We start from the raw sequence: 17,204 nt of genomic DNA, 5'->3' as shown, positions 1-17,204 counted from the left end.
TATACATGATGGAATAGTACCTATCCATCAAAAAGAAGCCTGCCATTTGCAGCAAAATGGATGGAACTGATCATAATGTCAAGCGAATTAACTCGGAAAACAAACAGCACATTTGTCCCATGTGTGGAAATTTATACGTGTGTGTGTGTGCCATATTTAGATATTTGCAATTTGCAAGTGTGTCTTCACCCTTTAATTAACATATGTAATATATGTGTTTATATATGTATATATGTAAATATAAATACACACATACTATTTACAAATGGAAAAACATGGCAAAATACTTTTGCACAAAAATAAAGTTACCTTTTATTCATTTTCCACAGACTTTTGGAAGTGCTTTCATAGATGTGGGGAGGTATCTATCGTCTTATTTCATAAATAAACAAAACCTCAAATCAGCTGAGTTTCAGGGATCACATAAAGACTGGTGAAACCAGAACTTGAACCCCGAACTTATAATTCTGTATTTTCATTTTCCCAAGACACCATATGTGGATTTCTATTTTTACTAAGAAAAAACTATCTTTTCTTCTTATGGCCTGGAGCAAGTTTCCTTTGCCACTACCACAGTTTAAATAGCAGATCTCCACTGATGTTTCACCTTCCGTCTGTGATTCTGCAAGTTGTTTGGCTCAAGGGAAGGGACCCACACACATCACAGGCACACATGACAGCACAGATGGCGGCTCTGCTTGCTGCACATGACCCTTCTCAAATCACGCCCTGCGGCTGCAGATGCTGTAAGCAGCGGTTAGTTACTTTCGGGGATGTTTGGAGTTTTCTCTGGATGAGCAGCAGAGTAGCCTTTGCAGTTGGCGTGATGTCCCTTTGGAAAGAGACAGGGTGTGGGAGAGCAGGGCAGGGCACAGGTGGCAGGAGCCAGGAGGAGATCCGACGTGTGGAGTACTTGTAGATGACACCAGGCTGCGGCTGTTAGAAGGAAGGGCTCGACTCAGGGCAGACGGAGAATTTAACCTCAGCTTTGCTTTGTATTGAGTCTTGACTTACTAACCTCCATGCACCTGAGTGTCCTCATTGGAGTGATGTTAGTATCTTCCTCCCTTTCTGGCTTCCTTACTGATTAGAATACTGCCTGTCCAGTGCTCTAACATATTGATAATGCATTCAGTGTACTTGGCCATTTTCACACCATCAATCAGAGCAAGTTGGAATCCCTGCTCCTCCTCTGACTGCTTTCTGGCTTTAAATCTTTCTGGGCCTCAGTCTCCCCAATTTATCCCTGTCTCCTACAGCTGTCAGAGGAATGCAATGGACTCCAGGGCGGTTCTGTGATTTGTCAAATGTGGGGACCCGGGTCTAAGAACATTTCTGAACACTTTATGGGGAAGAAATATGAGAGACACGACTGCTGTCGGGTGAGAGATGGCCCAGTCACACGGGGACACTTGCTCAGTACCCCTGTTTTCTCTGTACCCGTGTTAGGTCTCGCACGGTGGCCTCAATCTCTTTCCTGCTCCTTCCCATCTTGAATACTTCTAAAGGTTGGACTGTCACGAGAGTCAATCCCTAGACTTCTCACTACTTGCATTTCCCAAGTGACCTGATGTAGTCTCAGGGACTTAAAAATTCAGACTGTATGAGGCCGGCGCCAGGGCTCGCTAGGCTAATCCTCCGCCTGTGGTGCTGGCACACTGGGTTCTAGTCCCGGTCGGGGCGCCGGATTCTGTCCCGGTTGCCCCTCTTCCAGGCCAGCTCTCTGCTGTGGCCTGGGAGTGCAGTGGAGGATAGCCCAAGTGCTTGGGCCCTGCACCCCATGGGAGACCAGGAGAAGCACCTGGCTCCTGCCATCGGATCAGCACGGTGTGTCGGCCGCAGCGGCCATTGGAGGGTGAACCAATGGAAAAAGGAAGACCTTTCTCTCTGTCCCTCTCTCTTACTGTCCACTCTGCCTGTCAAAAAATAAATAAATAAATAAATAAATAAATAATTCAGACTGTATGAATGAACACCCTTAGCCGGACCACTGCCTACTCGACACCTCCGCAGGAGTGAACACACCTCCAAGTTGATCTTCTGATTTTTCCCTCCCCTTCACCAAACCCCTTCCACCTATTTTCTTCCCCAGCTGAGTAAAGACAATTCCTCTCTACCAATGGTTCTGGCCAAGGGACCTTAGGATCATCTTCAACTGACCCTTTCGCTTTGATTGCGTGTTTAATCCACCAGCTAATTCTGTCATCTGTAACTCCAATCTGCATCTGACCATTTCTCAACCCCTTTCCCACAACCACCCTGGTCCAAACCACCACCCTGGGCTGCTTCAGAAATACTTCCCCTCTGTCCATCCGGGTTGTCGAGTTTCTGCTCAGTGGTATGTTTTCCCCTCTCAGCAGCTACAGTGGTGACTTCATACTTAAGACAAATCACGTCATTATTTTTCTCAGAGCTTGCCAACACTGCCTACCATACTCAGGAAGGAAGCCGACATCCTCTGCCTACGGGGACATTTCAGACAGAGATGCTGCCAGCACAGGGTCTTCTGCACCGCTGTTCTGTTGGCTTGGGACCAGAATCTGGGTGGCTCACGCCCTCACTCCCTGCAGTGAGGACAGTGTGTGGCAGTTACGCGGCTGTCCCAGCTGCTGCACTCCTCTCCCTTCTAAGGCACCTGTGAGAACAGCTCAGGTGCTTGGGCCCCTGCCACCCCCTTGGAAGGCCTGGATGGAGTTCCAGGTTGCTGGCTGGCCCTGGCCGTTGCAGTCATTTGGACTATCTATGTCTGACTCTTCCTCTCTCTCTGTAGCTCTGGTTTCGAATAAATAGAATACATCTGCTTTTAAAACATGGGACTTAGCTGTGTGGCATTCTTGGATCATAACAAATAAGTGAGAACTCTGGTCACCACACCTAATGCTCTCAAATCCCTGTATCCAACTTTACATTTTTCTATATGGCTTATGTAACATATGTTGTATAATGCTTGCCTTTAATGTGTTTATTCACTGTCTCTCCTCCATTGTTAGCATGTAAACCCACTGGGATGAAGTCGCCAATTTGTTTTAAAGCTCTATTCTCAGTACCCACCATGGTGCCTGGCCTGTGGTGAATCCCACTATGTATTTCATGAATGAATAAATGAAAAAAAAAAAACACCATTCTGTGAATCAGAACTACATACTCAGAATATGCAGCTCTGTCTCCTGGAGCCATAAGCTACCTCAAGTGGCCAAAACACATTAATCAGTCTCTTTTTCAATGGCCCACCCTAGAGAGAGTATGTCAAAGTCATGTTGGAGGTGACAGAGAAATCACCAGCATGAACTCCTCCCCTGAAAAAAAAAAAAAAGCATTGCTCCCAGCCCCTCAGTCCCAGGCTGCAGTGTGTGAAGGAAAGGAACCATTTTCTCTTTAAATCTCGGCAAAGTCAAGGTTATTTTTAGATTTTGTTGCCGGGCATTTCTAGCAACCCCAAGAAAAGGGAAGTGGAAACAGAAAACATCAGTGAGATGGCATTCCTTTCTGCAGGGCTGAGACGCTCCCACAAAATGTTCTGTGAGTGGCGCTTCTCATCATGGGCAGCACCTCTCAACCTTCTCACCTATGGGCGGCACCTCTCGACTGTCCTAAGTAAACATACTTTTAAACAAGTAAACAGGGCCGGCGCCATGGCTCTCTAGGCTAATCCTCCGCCTAGCGGTGCTGGCACACCGGGTTCTAGTCCCGGTCGGGGCGCCGGATTCTGTCCCGGTTGTCCCTCTTCCAGGCCAGCTCTCTGCTGTGGCCTGGGAAGGCAGTGGAGGATGGCCCAAGTGCTTGGGCCCTGCACCCCATGGGAGACCAGGAGAAGCACCTGGCTCCTGCCTTCGGATCAGCACGGTGCGCCGGCCGCGGCAGCCATTGGAGGGTGAACCAATGGCAAAAGGAAGACCTTCTCTCTGTCTCTCTCTCTCTCACTATTCACTCTGCCTGTCAAACAAACAAACAAACAAAAAAACCAAGTAGACAGAAGATAGAACAAACATAGAACAAATCGCACTCCTGAGAATTTTTAAAAACCCAGATGTCTTGGGTCATCTATGCTTATCAGTGTACCAGGGATTTGCTACCGGCCACTTGGCTACATGGGATATATTTTTTCTTTTATTTTTAATATTTTTATTTATTTATTTGAAAGGCAGAATTATGGGGTGGGGTGGGGTGGAGATCTTCCATGCACTGGTTCACTCCCCAGATGGCCACAACAGCTGGGACTGGGACAGGATGAAGCCAGGAGCCAGGAGCTTCTTCTGGGTCTCCAACATGGGTGCAGGGGCCCAAGCACTTGGAGCATCTTCCACTGTTTTCACATGGGGCATATTTTGAAGATCAGAGGGAAGGCATTTATGTGGATCACAGATAAAACATGTCTCTGACACAGAATTTCTTTCTTTTTTAAAGATTTATTTACTTACTTGAAAGTCAGAGTTACACAGAGAAGGAGCGGCAGAGAGGGAGAGAGAGAGAGAGAGGTCTTCCATTTGCTGGTTTGCTCTCCAATTAGCCGCAACAGAGCTGCGCTGATCCAAAGCCAGGGGCCAGGGGCCAGGGGCCTCCTAAGGGTCTCCCACATGAGTACAGGGGCCCAAGGACTTGGGCCATCTTCTCCTGCTTTCCCATGCCATAGCAGAGAGCAGGATCGGAAATGGAGCTGCTGGGACTCAAACCAGTGCCTATATGGGATACCAGCAATGCAGGTGGCGGCTTTACCTGCTATATACCACAGTGCAGGCCCCCAGAATTTAATTCGAATAGTCAACTCTGATATCCATGCAAACATGAAGATCTTAGAATGTACATTTTGCCCTAATCAGATACTTCTGATATTAGGCGTAATCAGTTAGTTTATTCCCTTGAATGATTTCCCAAGATTCAAGTGCTAATTCCAGACTGTTATTATTATGAGATATTGTGTCTATCAAAATGCTATATTATACAGCCTGGCAAAAGCAACTAGGCAATCATAATCAAGGTTACTCTTGCATTGACTTTCATATAGGAAGTCATGGGAGATTATCTTAGGAGAGCTGAATCTAATCACGTAAGATTCTTAAAAGGAGTCAGAGGCCAATGTCGTGGTGTAGCAGGTTAAGTTGCCACTTGAGACACTGGCATCCCATGTCAGACTGCTAGTTCAAGTCCCAGCTGCTCTGCTTCCAATCCAGCTTCCTGTTACTGTGCCTGGGAAAGCAGCAAATGATGGAATGATGGCGCAAGAGCCCGGGCCCCTGCACTTCCTGGCTCCCGGCTTTGGCCCAGATCTGGCTATTGCAAGCATTTGAAAGATGTATTCCCCACTCCTCTCTCTCTCTTTCTCTCGCCTTTCCTCTCTCTCTTTCTCTCTGTCACTTTGCCTTTCAGGGAAATAAATGATTTTTTTTAAAGAAGAAGTCAGAAGTCCTAGCAGGAGTAGGGGTGTCACTGCTGAGATGGAGAGCACATGGAATGTGAGGCCCCTAGATCTGGCAGCCAGCGAGGAAACCGGATCGCAGCTCCAGAGCCACGTGTAAACTGGGCAGCCAGTGCTTCCCCAGGTGCTCAGTTCCGAGCTGAGCTTAGCAGACACCTTACTCCAGCTTTGGGAGCAGAGAGCCCAGTTGAGCTTTCCTGGTCTTCTGCAGAACTGTGAGAGGAATGCTGTTAAATTTGTGGTTAACTTGTTATACCACAATGCAAAACTAATATACACTCAGAGAGCACAGGGAAACACAAAGAGATTTTCCAGGCATGGGTGGGCTTGAAATCCCAGTCTATTTCTGAATCTAGTGCAGGAATTACAACATGATGGCTAAAAGTGGCCCTTATTTTCCTTGTCTAATTCTATAAAAGGTAGAAAAGAAAAAGCTAAATTCTGATGCAATACCACCTTGACAGTAGGGACTCCATTTTGGAGAACCTGAGACTCCATTCTGGGAAGGTGCCCGCCCCCCACACTGTGAGACTCTGGTCTGAAACTGTGATCTAAAACAGTTGGACAATAGCAGTCCACTACATCACACTTGGCAGAGCACAGAAACCCCCTAGCATGATTGCTCAAGCTTGGAAGTGGATAGGCTGCACCTGGGTTAATGATAAAAATGTAAGTTGTCTATATTGTACATAGGATTTAAGCCAATACCTGCATTAATGTCAAGATTATAATTGGAATTGTTAAGACTGTAACTGGTATTGTCAAGATTATAATTGATAGCAGTTTCGCATAGGTTTTAGGTCAGCTTGACCCCAGTAACCATGTATTTCCCCCGATCCTAGAAACCATGTATTCCCCTCCCGATTTTGCAGATTTTGCCTTTATAAACCCTGTTGCTTTGGGCTTCAGGGTCAAGAGTTCTTTAGGGCATGAGCCCACTCTCCACCGCCGGCAATAAAGGACCATCAAAGTTTATCAGTGTGTGGTGCTCCTTTGTTTACACTCGCTCAGGTACAACATTGAAACCCATTCCTCATTTTAATTTGTTTATTTGAGAGGCAATAAGGCACAGAGACAGAAAGAGAGAGTTTTCCCATCTGCTGTCACTCCCCAAAACCCACAAAAGCTAGGGTTGGACTGAGGCCAAGGCTGGGAACTCAATCCAGGTCTCCTATGTGGGTGGGAGGAGCCCAACTGCATTGGCTGGAAGCTGGAATCAAGAGCTAGAGGAAGGTATCGAACCCAGGCACTCTGACATGTCATCTGAGTTTCTAAACCCTTAAGCCAAATGCTTACACACTCCCTCTCCTTTTTTCCCCTCTTTTTCTCCCAGAAGCTACATACCATCACTCTCAAGTTACTCGATGGAAGCCTTGTTCCAAACTACTCCATACGCTGGTCTTTTTCTATTTGTGGTTCTTCCCTTTTCCGTACTGAGCAACAATGACAACAACAAAACTTCCCTCCCACCAGCCTGGACTCCTCATCAACTGCCTCACACTCCAGGCCTACCCAATCTGGAGAAAATACTTAGCACACGCCTTTCCTCCTTTCGTGCGTCAGTGGACCATGTCCATGATCAACTTGGCAAGTAGGCACAGCCTGGCGTTCTGTTGACAGCACTTCCGGCATCTCCAGGTTAGCCAGGTGGCACAGTAGACAACACCTCACCCATCCACTGACTCTACCTTCTGTGCCTCGCCATTGAAAAGAAGCAAGCTGAACATCCCCCAGCTGATGTTACTAGGAAGCCAATCTGGCTCAGACTTGTCGAGTTAGCAATGAGTAATGTGTTTAGAAGCCATGCCTGGAGAAATGTGGGCTAAGCCTCCACCTGTGGCACCGGCATCCCATACAGGTGACGGTTCTAGTCCTGGCTGATACACTTCTGATCCAGCTCTCTCCTATGGTCTGGGGAAGCAGTAGAAGATGGCCCAACTCCTTGGGCTCCTGTGTGGGAGACCGGGAAGAAGCTCCTGGCTCCTGGCTTCAGATCTGCCCAGCTCTGGCTGTTGCAGCCATTTGAAGAGTGAACCAGCCACTGGAAGACCTTTCTCTCTCTCTCTCTCTCTCTCTCTCTCTCTCTCTCTGTAACTCTTCCTCTCAAATAAATAAATAAATACAATATTTTTTTAAAAATCTGAAACTGGGAGTAATGTATAAGTACTGGAAATGTATTTCTCACAGTTTTGGAAGTTGGAAAGTCCAAGATTCAAGGCATTGGCAAGTTCTGTGGCTGCTGCGGGCCCAATTTTTGTCTCCAAGAGGGCACCTTGAACGCTGAGTTCTAATGCGATGTAAGGACAGACAGACAAAAGGGGAACGAAGGCCTGCCTTGTCGCCTCCAGCCCTTCTGTATGGTAGAAACCCCATCCACAGAGCGCAGGTCCCACTTTCTGATATCCTCCCCTGGTGACTAGGTTTCAACACAGAAATTGTGGAGGGACCCATGCATTCCAACCACAGCAGGGGGCTCTCCCAGGAACTGAGGGGAGAGCTCTGAGCCACCATCTCCCCTTCTACCTGCCAGGGTAACTGGCGGGGGGCACAGAGAATGGACTTGCGGGACAGAGTTCTATGGGTGGCACATGAGGCTTTTTACTTCCTGTCCAAGGGCAGGATTCCAAGAAAAGCGAATGCAAATGGGCCTCCTGTGGTGGCGTAATGAGGCTCTCTCTCTCAACTTCAGTTCTCGGCCCTCAGTGGCACTGGTCACACAGGTGGTCCCCCACTCATTTTCTTGGAGAAGGTGTCCAAGCAATTACTTTGCCTCTTATTCTAGGAAGTTTCTGCTATCTCCCATCTTCCATTAGGAAAATGCTACAGAGGCTTCACCTGGGAAAATGATTGAACTATACTCACCCAGAGAGAAAGATCCGGATGACTGCATAAAATATGTCTGGATCTACATAATCTGGAAAAGCAATCAAAATGTGAACTTTACTACAGGCAAAAAAGGCAATTGGTTCCATGTGCACTGGCCCTGCAGCTCTCCTGGGGCTGCCGCCTCTATCTGATGTGCACACAGAACTGGAAAGAAAGGGCGCAAAAGGAGAAGGAATGTTCCTTTTTGAGGTCCCTTGCACTACCGTGTCCAGCACTTTTAAACTATTCCATGTGCTGGTCTTTTCTATTTCTGGTTCTTCCCTTTTCTGTACTAAGCAATGACAACAACAACGAAAAAAGAGATCAAGGTCATCTCTAAAAATGCAATGTTTTTACCAGACACGATACTGGAGGGACTGTGGGAAGTGTAGAGAATTGAAGCAGAGAGAATTACCTGCCCCGGGGCTTTCACAATGGTGAAATGAAATTCATCCACGCCTTAGTGAAGTCTGCCTGGTGAGCAGGGGATAGAGGGTGCAGTGTCCCTCGCCCAGGCCTGCCATTCCAGACAAGACCCAGGTCCCTTTAACTGCATGGCTACCTGAGGTCAGTATTACGTGAAGCTACTTTTGAATCTATGCCAGCGCTTGGGGATAACTGTGTCTACTAATTTATTAGCTTTTATGTAAGGAAGCATGTCCTCATACTTGTACTATTTTTTTCTTAAAATTTTACTTAAGGAATACAAACTCCATGCATTTAATATATACCATGGAGAGTCCTCCCCTGTCTACCTCCCTCCCACCCATCTTCCTCCTCCCTCTCCCTTTCCTATTCTTATTTTTCACAAAGGTCAGTTTTCAGTTAATTTTATACCCATAAGATTAACCCTACACTAAGTAGAGAGTTCACCAAATAGCATGAAGAAAAAAGAACAAAACCAAACAAACAAGAAAAAAAATATTGTTCTTGACAGTCAAGAGCAGGGCTGTTCTAATTTTTTTTTTTTTAATCAACGCTTGAAGGTTGTTTTCCCTTCTGAATTCTGTGACTTGTCCTGTGTAGATCTTACCCAGCTTTTCGGCTCTGTCTCTTTGTGTCTGAGAATAAGACACAGCTTTGAATGAGGTCTACATGACAACAGCTCCACCTCACCAATTCCCCTTTCCTGCCTAGTCCCGGATCCTCCTCCTCCTCCTCCTGCTCCGTGTTCCCTGAAGTCCCTCGGGGACTTCCTTCAGCCCCTGAGACTTCACATGCCCCCAGCTGTCCCGCTGTTCCCACTCAGCCATGACAACGCCCACGGAATGGACTTTTCTGAGGCTGGACAACACCATGGGCTGCTTCTGAGGCTCTCCCATTGGTGCTGTGTCCCCACCAAAACTGCTGAGTATCACCCACAACCTTCTGCTGAAGCCATACGACTGGCAACATCTTCCAATCCTACCCAATTTGCCTTATTAAATGAGGAGGAGTCAAATGATCATTTCAATACATGAACAATATTTCTTCACATAAAATAGCATCAACAAATGTAAAAAAAAACTATTGATGAAAAAATCCCATTTGTTTACTAAGAATAGAAGGAAACGTCTTTAAATGGATGGCAGGAATCCATGGAAAGCTCTAAGTAGGTCTTTTCTTTAGTATAAGATGTTAAAAACAATTCTTTTGGGCTGGTGCTGTGGTGCAGTGGGTTAACGCCCTGGCCCGAAGCGCCGGCATCCCATATGGGCGCCATTCGAGACCCGGCTGCTCCTCTTCCAATCCAGCTCTCTGCTATGGCCTGGGAAAGCAGTAGAAGATGGCCCAAGTCCTTGGGCCCCTGCACTAACATGGGAGACCCGGAAGAAGCTCCTGGCTCCTGGCTCCTGGCTCCTGGCTTCGGATCGGTGCAGCTCTGGCCATTGCGGCCAATTGGGGAATGAACCTCTCTCTCTCTCTCTCTCTCTCTCTCTCTCTCTCTCTCTGCCTCTCCTTCTCTCTCTGTGTAACCCTGACTTTCAAATAAATACATAAATCTTTAAAAAATTATTTTAAAGTGTGAAACCAAATAAGGATCAGCATTTCCACTCAATATTCACATTCAGAAGAACAAAAAATAATAAAAATAGACAAAAATTTTCAGTATTATAAATAAGCAAACACAATGTCTATAAATACAATATCTACACAGAAAACTTAGAGCATCAACACATAATTACTTTAGAATGAATTACAGAGTTTACCGAGGGGGTGTATTCAAGGTTAACATCCAAACACCAATTTCATTCTACAAACCAGAAATAAATAGCAAGGGGGCAGTTAAGGGGGGAAAAGCTGCATTCATTAGAAACGGAAGTGACTGGTAACTATGAGTAAAACAGAAGAATAGAAATGACCCAAACCTTGACAGAAATTAAGGAATAAAATGAATAAACGAAAAGGTGCACCTTTACACAATTTGCATGAACAAGAAAACACAGGACCGATCTCTAAGACGATAAATGTGTTGAAGGAGAGTGCTCTCTCTGGTTGGGTGGACCTCAGACCACGCAGCCAATGAGAATAGGCAGCAATGGGAAGAAATGATTTGGGGTGGTTCCCTCAGGAGTCTTAGTTAATAGCTGATGATGTTCCTTGTCTCGTCACCGTCCCTGGTCCTAAGACAGGAAGACTAGATACAATACCAAACTCCTGCGATTCCTCCGTATTAGTCACACACTCAGTGCAGTCTGCACTTCCCTCTTATGTATGTGCATTAATCTGCAATACTGGCACAACCTTTTTAAAGATTTATTTATTTGCTTGAAAGGTAAAAATACATAGAATCAAAGGGAAAGAGAGAGAAATCTTCCACCTGCTGGTTCATTCCCCAAATGGCAGCAAAGGCCGGGGCTGGGCCAGGCCAGAGTCAGGAGCCAGGAGCCTTCTCCAGGCCTCCCACATGGGTGCAAGGGCCCAAGCACTTGGGTCATCCTCTGCTGCTTTCCCAGGTGCATTGGCAGGGAGCTGGATTGGAAGCGGAGCAGCTGGGATTAAGGTCAGTGCCCATATGGGATGTCAGCGCTGCAGAGAGCAGGCTGACCTGCTGCGCCACAGCACCGGCCCCAGTACTGGCACAATCTTACAGCAGGTTTTCTGAAATGACAGGTCTGTCTCTATGTTCCCTATTCTGTTTCATGGTTTCTCTTTCCCTACACCAACCCCATCTGCCTTTAAAAAAAAATAGCTTCATCATATTCTTCATTTTCAAGCAGAAAAATCCCACCCTTGCCTTGTTTCCCTTCTCCCAGGAGCATCTGTGCTATTTTTGACCTTTTGTCCTTCATCTAGACTGTTAGAATCTGCTTGTCAAATTCCATTCTAAGATAATCATTGTTGGGAATTTTACTCAGACTGCACTGAGTGTGTGACTAATACGGAGGAATCGCAGGAGTTTGGTATTGTATCTAGTCTTCCTGTCTTAGGACCAGGGACGGTGACGAGACAAGGAACATCATCAGCTATTAACTAAGACTCCTGAGGGAACCGCTCAGCCCAGCAGAATTTGACGCTGCATACGAAACGGCGCATCTTTGTTGATGCAATGAGGTGGTCCTTCAACTTGCTATGAGATCAGGCATAAACTCTGGACATCTCCCTCGGCCTCTTGAGCCTCATGACCCCTGGCCAATCCGGTCTTCCTTCTCGATGTCCCTTGCTCTTCTCGTCTGTGCCTAGCACTGCCCAGGGTTGGCAGCACAGCGTAAGTCCCCGGATGAGATCACAGCTCCGCCTAAGGAAGTCACGTGTGGAATGAGATCTGAAGTCTAAATAGGAGTTAACTAGGCAAAAGCTGAGTAGGGCAGAATGTTTGAAACAGAAGGAAAAGCAGATACATGAACGTTGGAATGGAAGAAAAAAGGTCCTGAGGTTTGTGGTAGAGCAGGTTAAGCCAGGACCTGCGATCCTGGCATCCCATGTGGGCGCTGGTTCAAGTCCCAGCTACTCCACTTCTGGTCCAGCTCCCTGCTAATGTGCCTGGGAAGGAAGTGGAGGATGGCCCAAGTGCTTGTACCCCTGCACCCACATGGGAGACCACAGGAAGCTCCGGGCTCCTGGCTTTGATCTGGCCCAGCCCTGGCTGTTGCAGACATTTAGGGAGTGGACCAGTGGATGGAAGATCTCTCTCTGTCTCTCCCTCTCCCTCTCTCTCTGTAACTCTGCCTTTCAAATACATAAAAGGAAATCATTAAAAACAAACAGGAAATAAGTTCCTTTTCAGGAAGAAAGAGTCCAGGCAAACACATGATGTCAAATAAAACAAAATCCAAATTCAAACTACAGGATGACATCATTCTGGGTCTTGCAGAACAGGCTACAAATTTTGACCTTGTGCTTACAGTAGTGGAGACTCCAGCGTTTTTCCATAGAGCCACAATGTAACTCACAAATGTAGCCTTCCATTTTCCAGTAGTAATATGCAAAAAGGGAAAAAAACTAAAAATTGGCAAAATTAAAATTAGTACTATGCTTTATGTAGCTCTAAGTATCTAAAGTATTATCATTTTACTAATCAATAAATATAAAATTTATTCATGATTTTTTTGGTAATAAGTCCTTGAAATCCAGTGTATATATTTGCATCTTTTTATTTTACACCTATGGTACATTTAATTTGGATGGCAAACTTTCAACAATTAAGTGAAATATAGTCTTTTTTAAAAATATTTTTATTTTACTTATTTGAAATTCAGAATTACAGAGACAGAAATTACAGAGAGAGATCTTCCACAACTGGGCCAGGTTGAAACCAGGAGCCAAGTGCTTCTTCCAGGTCTTTCACGTGGGTGCAGGGGTCCAAGGACTTGGGCCATCCTTCACTGTTCTCCCTGGCACATTAGTAGGGAGCTGGATCAGAAGTGGAGCAGCTGGAAAGTGAACCAGCACCCATATGGAATGCTGGCACTGTAGGTGGTATCAACCTCCTATGCCACAATGTCAGCTTCAAAATATAGTCTTTCTAATAATAAAAATGGGTCTAGGCCGGTGCCGCGGCTCACTAGGCTAATCCTCCACCTAGCGGCGCCAGCACACCGGGTTCTAGTCCCGGTCGGGGCGCCGGATTCTGTCCCGGTTGCCCCTCTTCCAGGCCAGCTCTCTGCTGTGGCCCGGGAGTGCAGTGGAGGATGGCCCAAGTGCTTGGGCCCTGCACCCCATGGGGGACCAGGAGAAGCACCTGGCTCCTGCCTTCAGATTAGCGCCGTGCGCCAGTTGCAGCGCACCGGCCGCAGTGGCCATTGGAGGGTGAACCAACGGCAAAGGAAGACCTTTCTCTCTGTCTCTCTCTCTCTCACTGTCCACTCTGCCTGTCAAAAAAAAAAAGGGGGGGGGTCTAAAAGAAACCTTTGTTACACTGATTCAGGCTTTGAATTTCAATGAATTGAAATTTAATCCAATTAAAAAATTACTATCCCAGCTACCCTGTCCACAGGCCACAATTTGAATATTTGATAGCCTTATATGGTCTGTAGTAGACTAGACATTGAAGCTTTTTTCATTTTGTTTGTTTGTTTGTTTGTTTTTTGACAGGCAGAGTGGATAGTGAGAGAGAGAGACAGAGAGAAAGGTCTTCCTTTTTGCCGTTGGTTCACCTTCCAATGGCCGCCGCGGCTGGTGCACTGCGGCCAGTGCACAGCGCTAATCCGAAGGCAGGAGCCAGGTGCTTCTCCTGGTCTCCCATGGGGTGCAGGGCCCAAGCACTTGGGCCATCCTCCACTGCCTTCCTGGGCCACAGCAGAGAGCTGGCCTGGAAGGGGGGCAACCGGGACAGAATCTGGCGCCCCGACCGGGACTAGAACCCGGTGTGCCAGCGCTGCTAGGTGGAGGATTAGCCTAGTGAGCCACGGCGCTGGCTGACATTGAAGTTTTAAAAGTATTAGCAGGCATGGGAGTTGAGGAGGCACATATCTCATATCAGAGTGCTTGTGTTTTTGTCCTGGCTCTGTTCTACAATTTATCTTCCTGCTAACGCGCACACTAGGTGGCAGAAAATGGTGTCTCAAATGATCAGGTCATCCATATTGGAAAGCCTGATTGAATTCCTGGTTCCTGGCTTTGGTCTGGGCCAGACCTGGTTGTTGCAGGTATTTGAGGAGTAAACCAGCAGATGGGAGATCTCTCCCTTTCAAAGTTAAAAACAAAATATTAATGATGCCGCCCAATTTGCACTTTAAAAAGTACTTTCAGTGGCTGGCATTGTGACTCAGTGGGTAAAGCTGCCACCTGCAACATCAGCATCCCAGATGAGCACTGGTTCAAGTCCCGGCTCGTTGCTAATGCAGTGGAAGATGGCTGAAATTCTTGGGCCCCTTCCACCCACATAGGAGACCCAGAGAGAATTCCAGTCCTGGCCACTGTGGTCCTTTGGGGGAGTGAACCAGAAGATGGAAAACCTCTCTCACTCTCCCTCCATCTCTGTAACTCTGCCTTTCCAATAAATATATAAACCATTTTTTAAAAAGTTCCTTTAGGCTGTCACATGCACAATGAAATAGACTGGGTAAGAAGCAGGTGGACGATTTGGAAAGCTACTGCGGAAGTCCAGGCAACAGGTGGCAGTAGCTATACCTAGGATACATGACAGTAGAAATGAAAATAGGAAAAGAGGCACACGTTAAAGCAAGACCCTGCAGGCTGTAGTGATGGAATGCCACAGAAGTTAGATCTGGCACCCACCAGAAACAAGCCAAACGCTGGACACAATATGAAAACATTATAGGTATTGAAGAAGGTCAAGAATATCAAGGCGGCAAAAATCTCAATGGAAGCAGGAATCCAGAGCCGGAGGCAGACGTCTGGAGTGGCAGAGCCAGCTCGCGCCGGGAGAGGTCTTTCACTCCTAGCGCCCACAGGCTGCTGCTTCAGTGGCCTCTCTGCATGGCGGAGCCGGAATAAGGATCTGGGTCCGGCCATGGTATTTACACACGCCCTCTCCACACTAAGCTGGGAATCCCAAATGCCTCGTCCTCAGCTTCAGCGTGAGCCAGGACCTCCCACTGCACCCCTTCCTGCCTCGCGAGGCAAAAGGGAGGTTACATTAGATTAAAAGACAAAGATGTGCCTTTGTGAAGCTGTGACCATTTTTTTTTTGGCACATTTTTAGCCCGAATTCCATTGCCTGCTTAGTATCTGGCCCTTCACTTTTCAAATTTTACTCTATGTATCCCCAAATTTTAGTGTCCCCATGAAGCAGGAAGAACTAAAAGGCAGTATTTCTTTAATCCTAGTCCCTAGGACTACTTACAAATTATGTTTCACCAGCAGTCACTGTGCACTTACTCCCATATAGGACCTCCATCCCTAATGAGTTGTACAATGAGAATCAACTGCACATTTTGTTCCCAAACTGCACTCTATATGTTGTGTGTGTGCATGGTTGCAAATTGTTGAAGTCTATGCTTAGCATGGAGTTGGTCCTCTGTATATAAAGTCATACTAAAAATGAACCTTAATGAAGAAGGAGATGGGAGAGGGAGAGGGAGGTGGGTTGGGAGTTGGGGGGGGAAGGTGTGTATGGGGGAAAGAACTACTATATTCCTAAAGCTGTATCTATGACAAAACGCATTCATTAAATAAAAACTTAAAAAAACAAATTATGTTTTTATAAATAAACAGCACCTGACTCCAGTTTCCTGTGATTGGTAGATGCTGGGAGCCGTGATGACTCGAGTAATTGGGACTTCGACACTCACGTGGGAGGCTGGCTTGAGTTCCTGGCTGCTGGCTTTAGCCCGGCCCAGTACCAGCTGCTGTGGCTACTTGGGGAGCAAACCAGTGGATGGGGCTCTTTTTGTCTCATTTTGTTTCTCAAAAATTTTTTCTAAAAACAATGTTAAAAAAAGCATTTTTTTTTCAGATGGAAGAGTTTACTGCCAGCAGGCACTGCTTATAAAAATCACTTTTTTATACTTTTTAAATATTTTTTATACTTTTTATACTTCAGGAAAAAGCAAGTTGCCTAAAAAGGGTGGAGCCCCAAGAAGATTGTAAACAGGCAAACTAGCAAACCTTGACCATATTCAAACAAAGTAGACACTGTAGATTTCAAGGTAATGTTCCAATATGATACACAATTTAAATTCTTCCCCATATCACTAAGAACTCTTCTATAAAGACATAAAATTCTTTCGTGTTTTAAAGTTGATGCTCTCACTCTATAGATAGATAGATAGATAGATAGATAGATAGATAATGTTTCAAGATTCAATGCATAGACACAATAAAATTGGATGTATGGTAATATGATGAAGAGTCTACTGGCTTAGGCATTAAGTATTTGGACCAGTGAGTGTAGTTAGTCCATGGGCAAACACAAACATTAGAAATGAAAATATGATTTTATTCCCATACGGAATTTCATAGAGAAGAATTCCAGTGTCAACTCTTTTCCAGTAGGGTTCAGACAAAATGAGAAATTCCTCCAACACAACTAATGAAGCAATCAGAAGAGAATGGTAGCAGAAGTTCATGCTACAGTGTAGCCCCAACTAGCTCTTTAGAAAACCTGAGTGAAACACATACCCTGACTTGTGAGAACAAGATGGTTTGACTCCTCTTTATTACGAAAAGAAAATTTCATGGAGTTGTCCATGGCTCACGCAGAAGCTGGTACTTCTGTTGATTCAGAAGGAAATAAAGACAAAACGTTCCAAGGTGCTCTGGGAAGTAAGATATGTGTGTGCTTTTCTGAAGACAGGAGTTAAAATAAACATACCCAAACAAGTCTGCGGCTAACCCAAATGCTTGCAAATCTGACAACAGGTTTCTGACAGTCGCAAAGCTCCAGCCCAGTCCGGCGCTGTGTGAACCAGTAAGTCAGAAGCGCTCTGGATGTAGGGCTCGCAGACACGCAGTGCAGACACGCAGTGCAGACACGCAGTGTAGACACGCAGCGAGAGGCAGCGTGTGGAGACGGATTTGGCTGATATTTTCAGTGCTGTTA

The 17,204-nt window shown here is 46.1% G+C and overlaps 1 protein-coding gene across 8 annotated transcripts in view; it reads right to left on the bottom strand.

The window, feature by feature from the left end:
- The window catches only part of IDO2 (indoleamine 2,3-dioxygenase 2), a 67,542-nt gene that overhangs the window by 11,095 nt on the left and 39,243 nt on the right, over positions 1–17,204 (bottom strand). For 5 of the 8 annotated variants that reach the window (XM_008273930.5, XM_002720799.6, XM_051832294.3 and 2 more), the window contains one exon: positions 8,276–8,327. The exons of 2 other annotated variants lie outside the window; for them this stretch is intronic. In XM_008273930.5, coding sequence (XP_008272152.3) covers positions 8,276–8,327 — 52 coding nt within the window. Of the gene's footprint in view, positions 1–287; positions 4,304–8,275; positions 8,328–17,204 lie in introns of those variants that run through there. One more of the 8 variants, XM_089327363.1, reaches the window with a different exon arrangement.

The sequence above is a fragment of the Oryctolagus cuniculus genome, chromosome 2 (genome assembly GCF_051225735.1).
Source record: "Oryctolagus cuniculus isolate XC-2025 breed Fujian yellow rabbit chromosome 2, ASM5122573v1, whole genome shotgun sequence".
Classification (NCBI taxonomy): domain Eukaryota; kingdom Metazoa; phylum Chordata; class Mammalia; order Lagomorpha; family Leporidae; genus Oryctolagus; species Oryctolagus cuniculus.
Note: the sequence above shows the minus strand (reverse complement) of the source record. Positions and strands in the feature narration are given on the sequence as shown.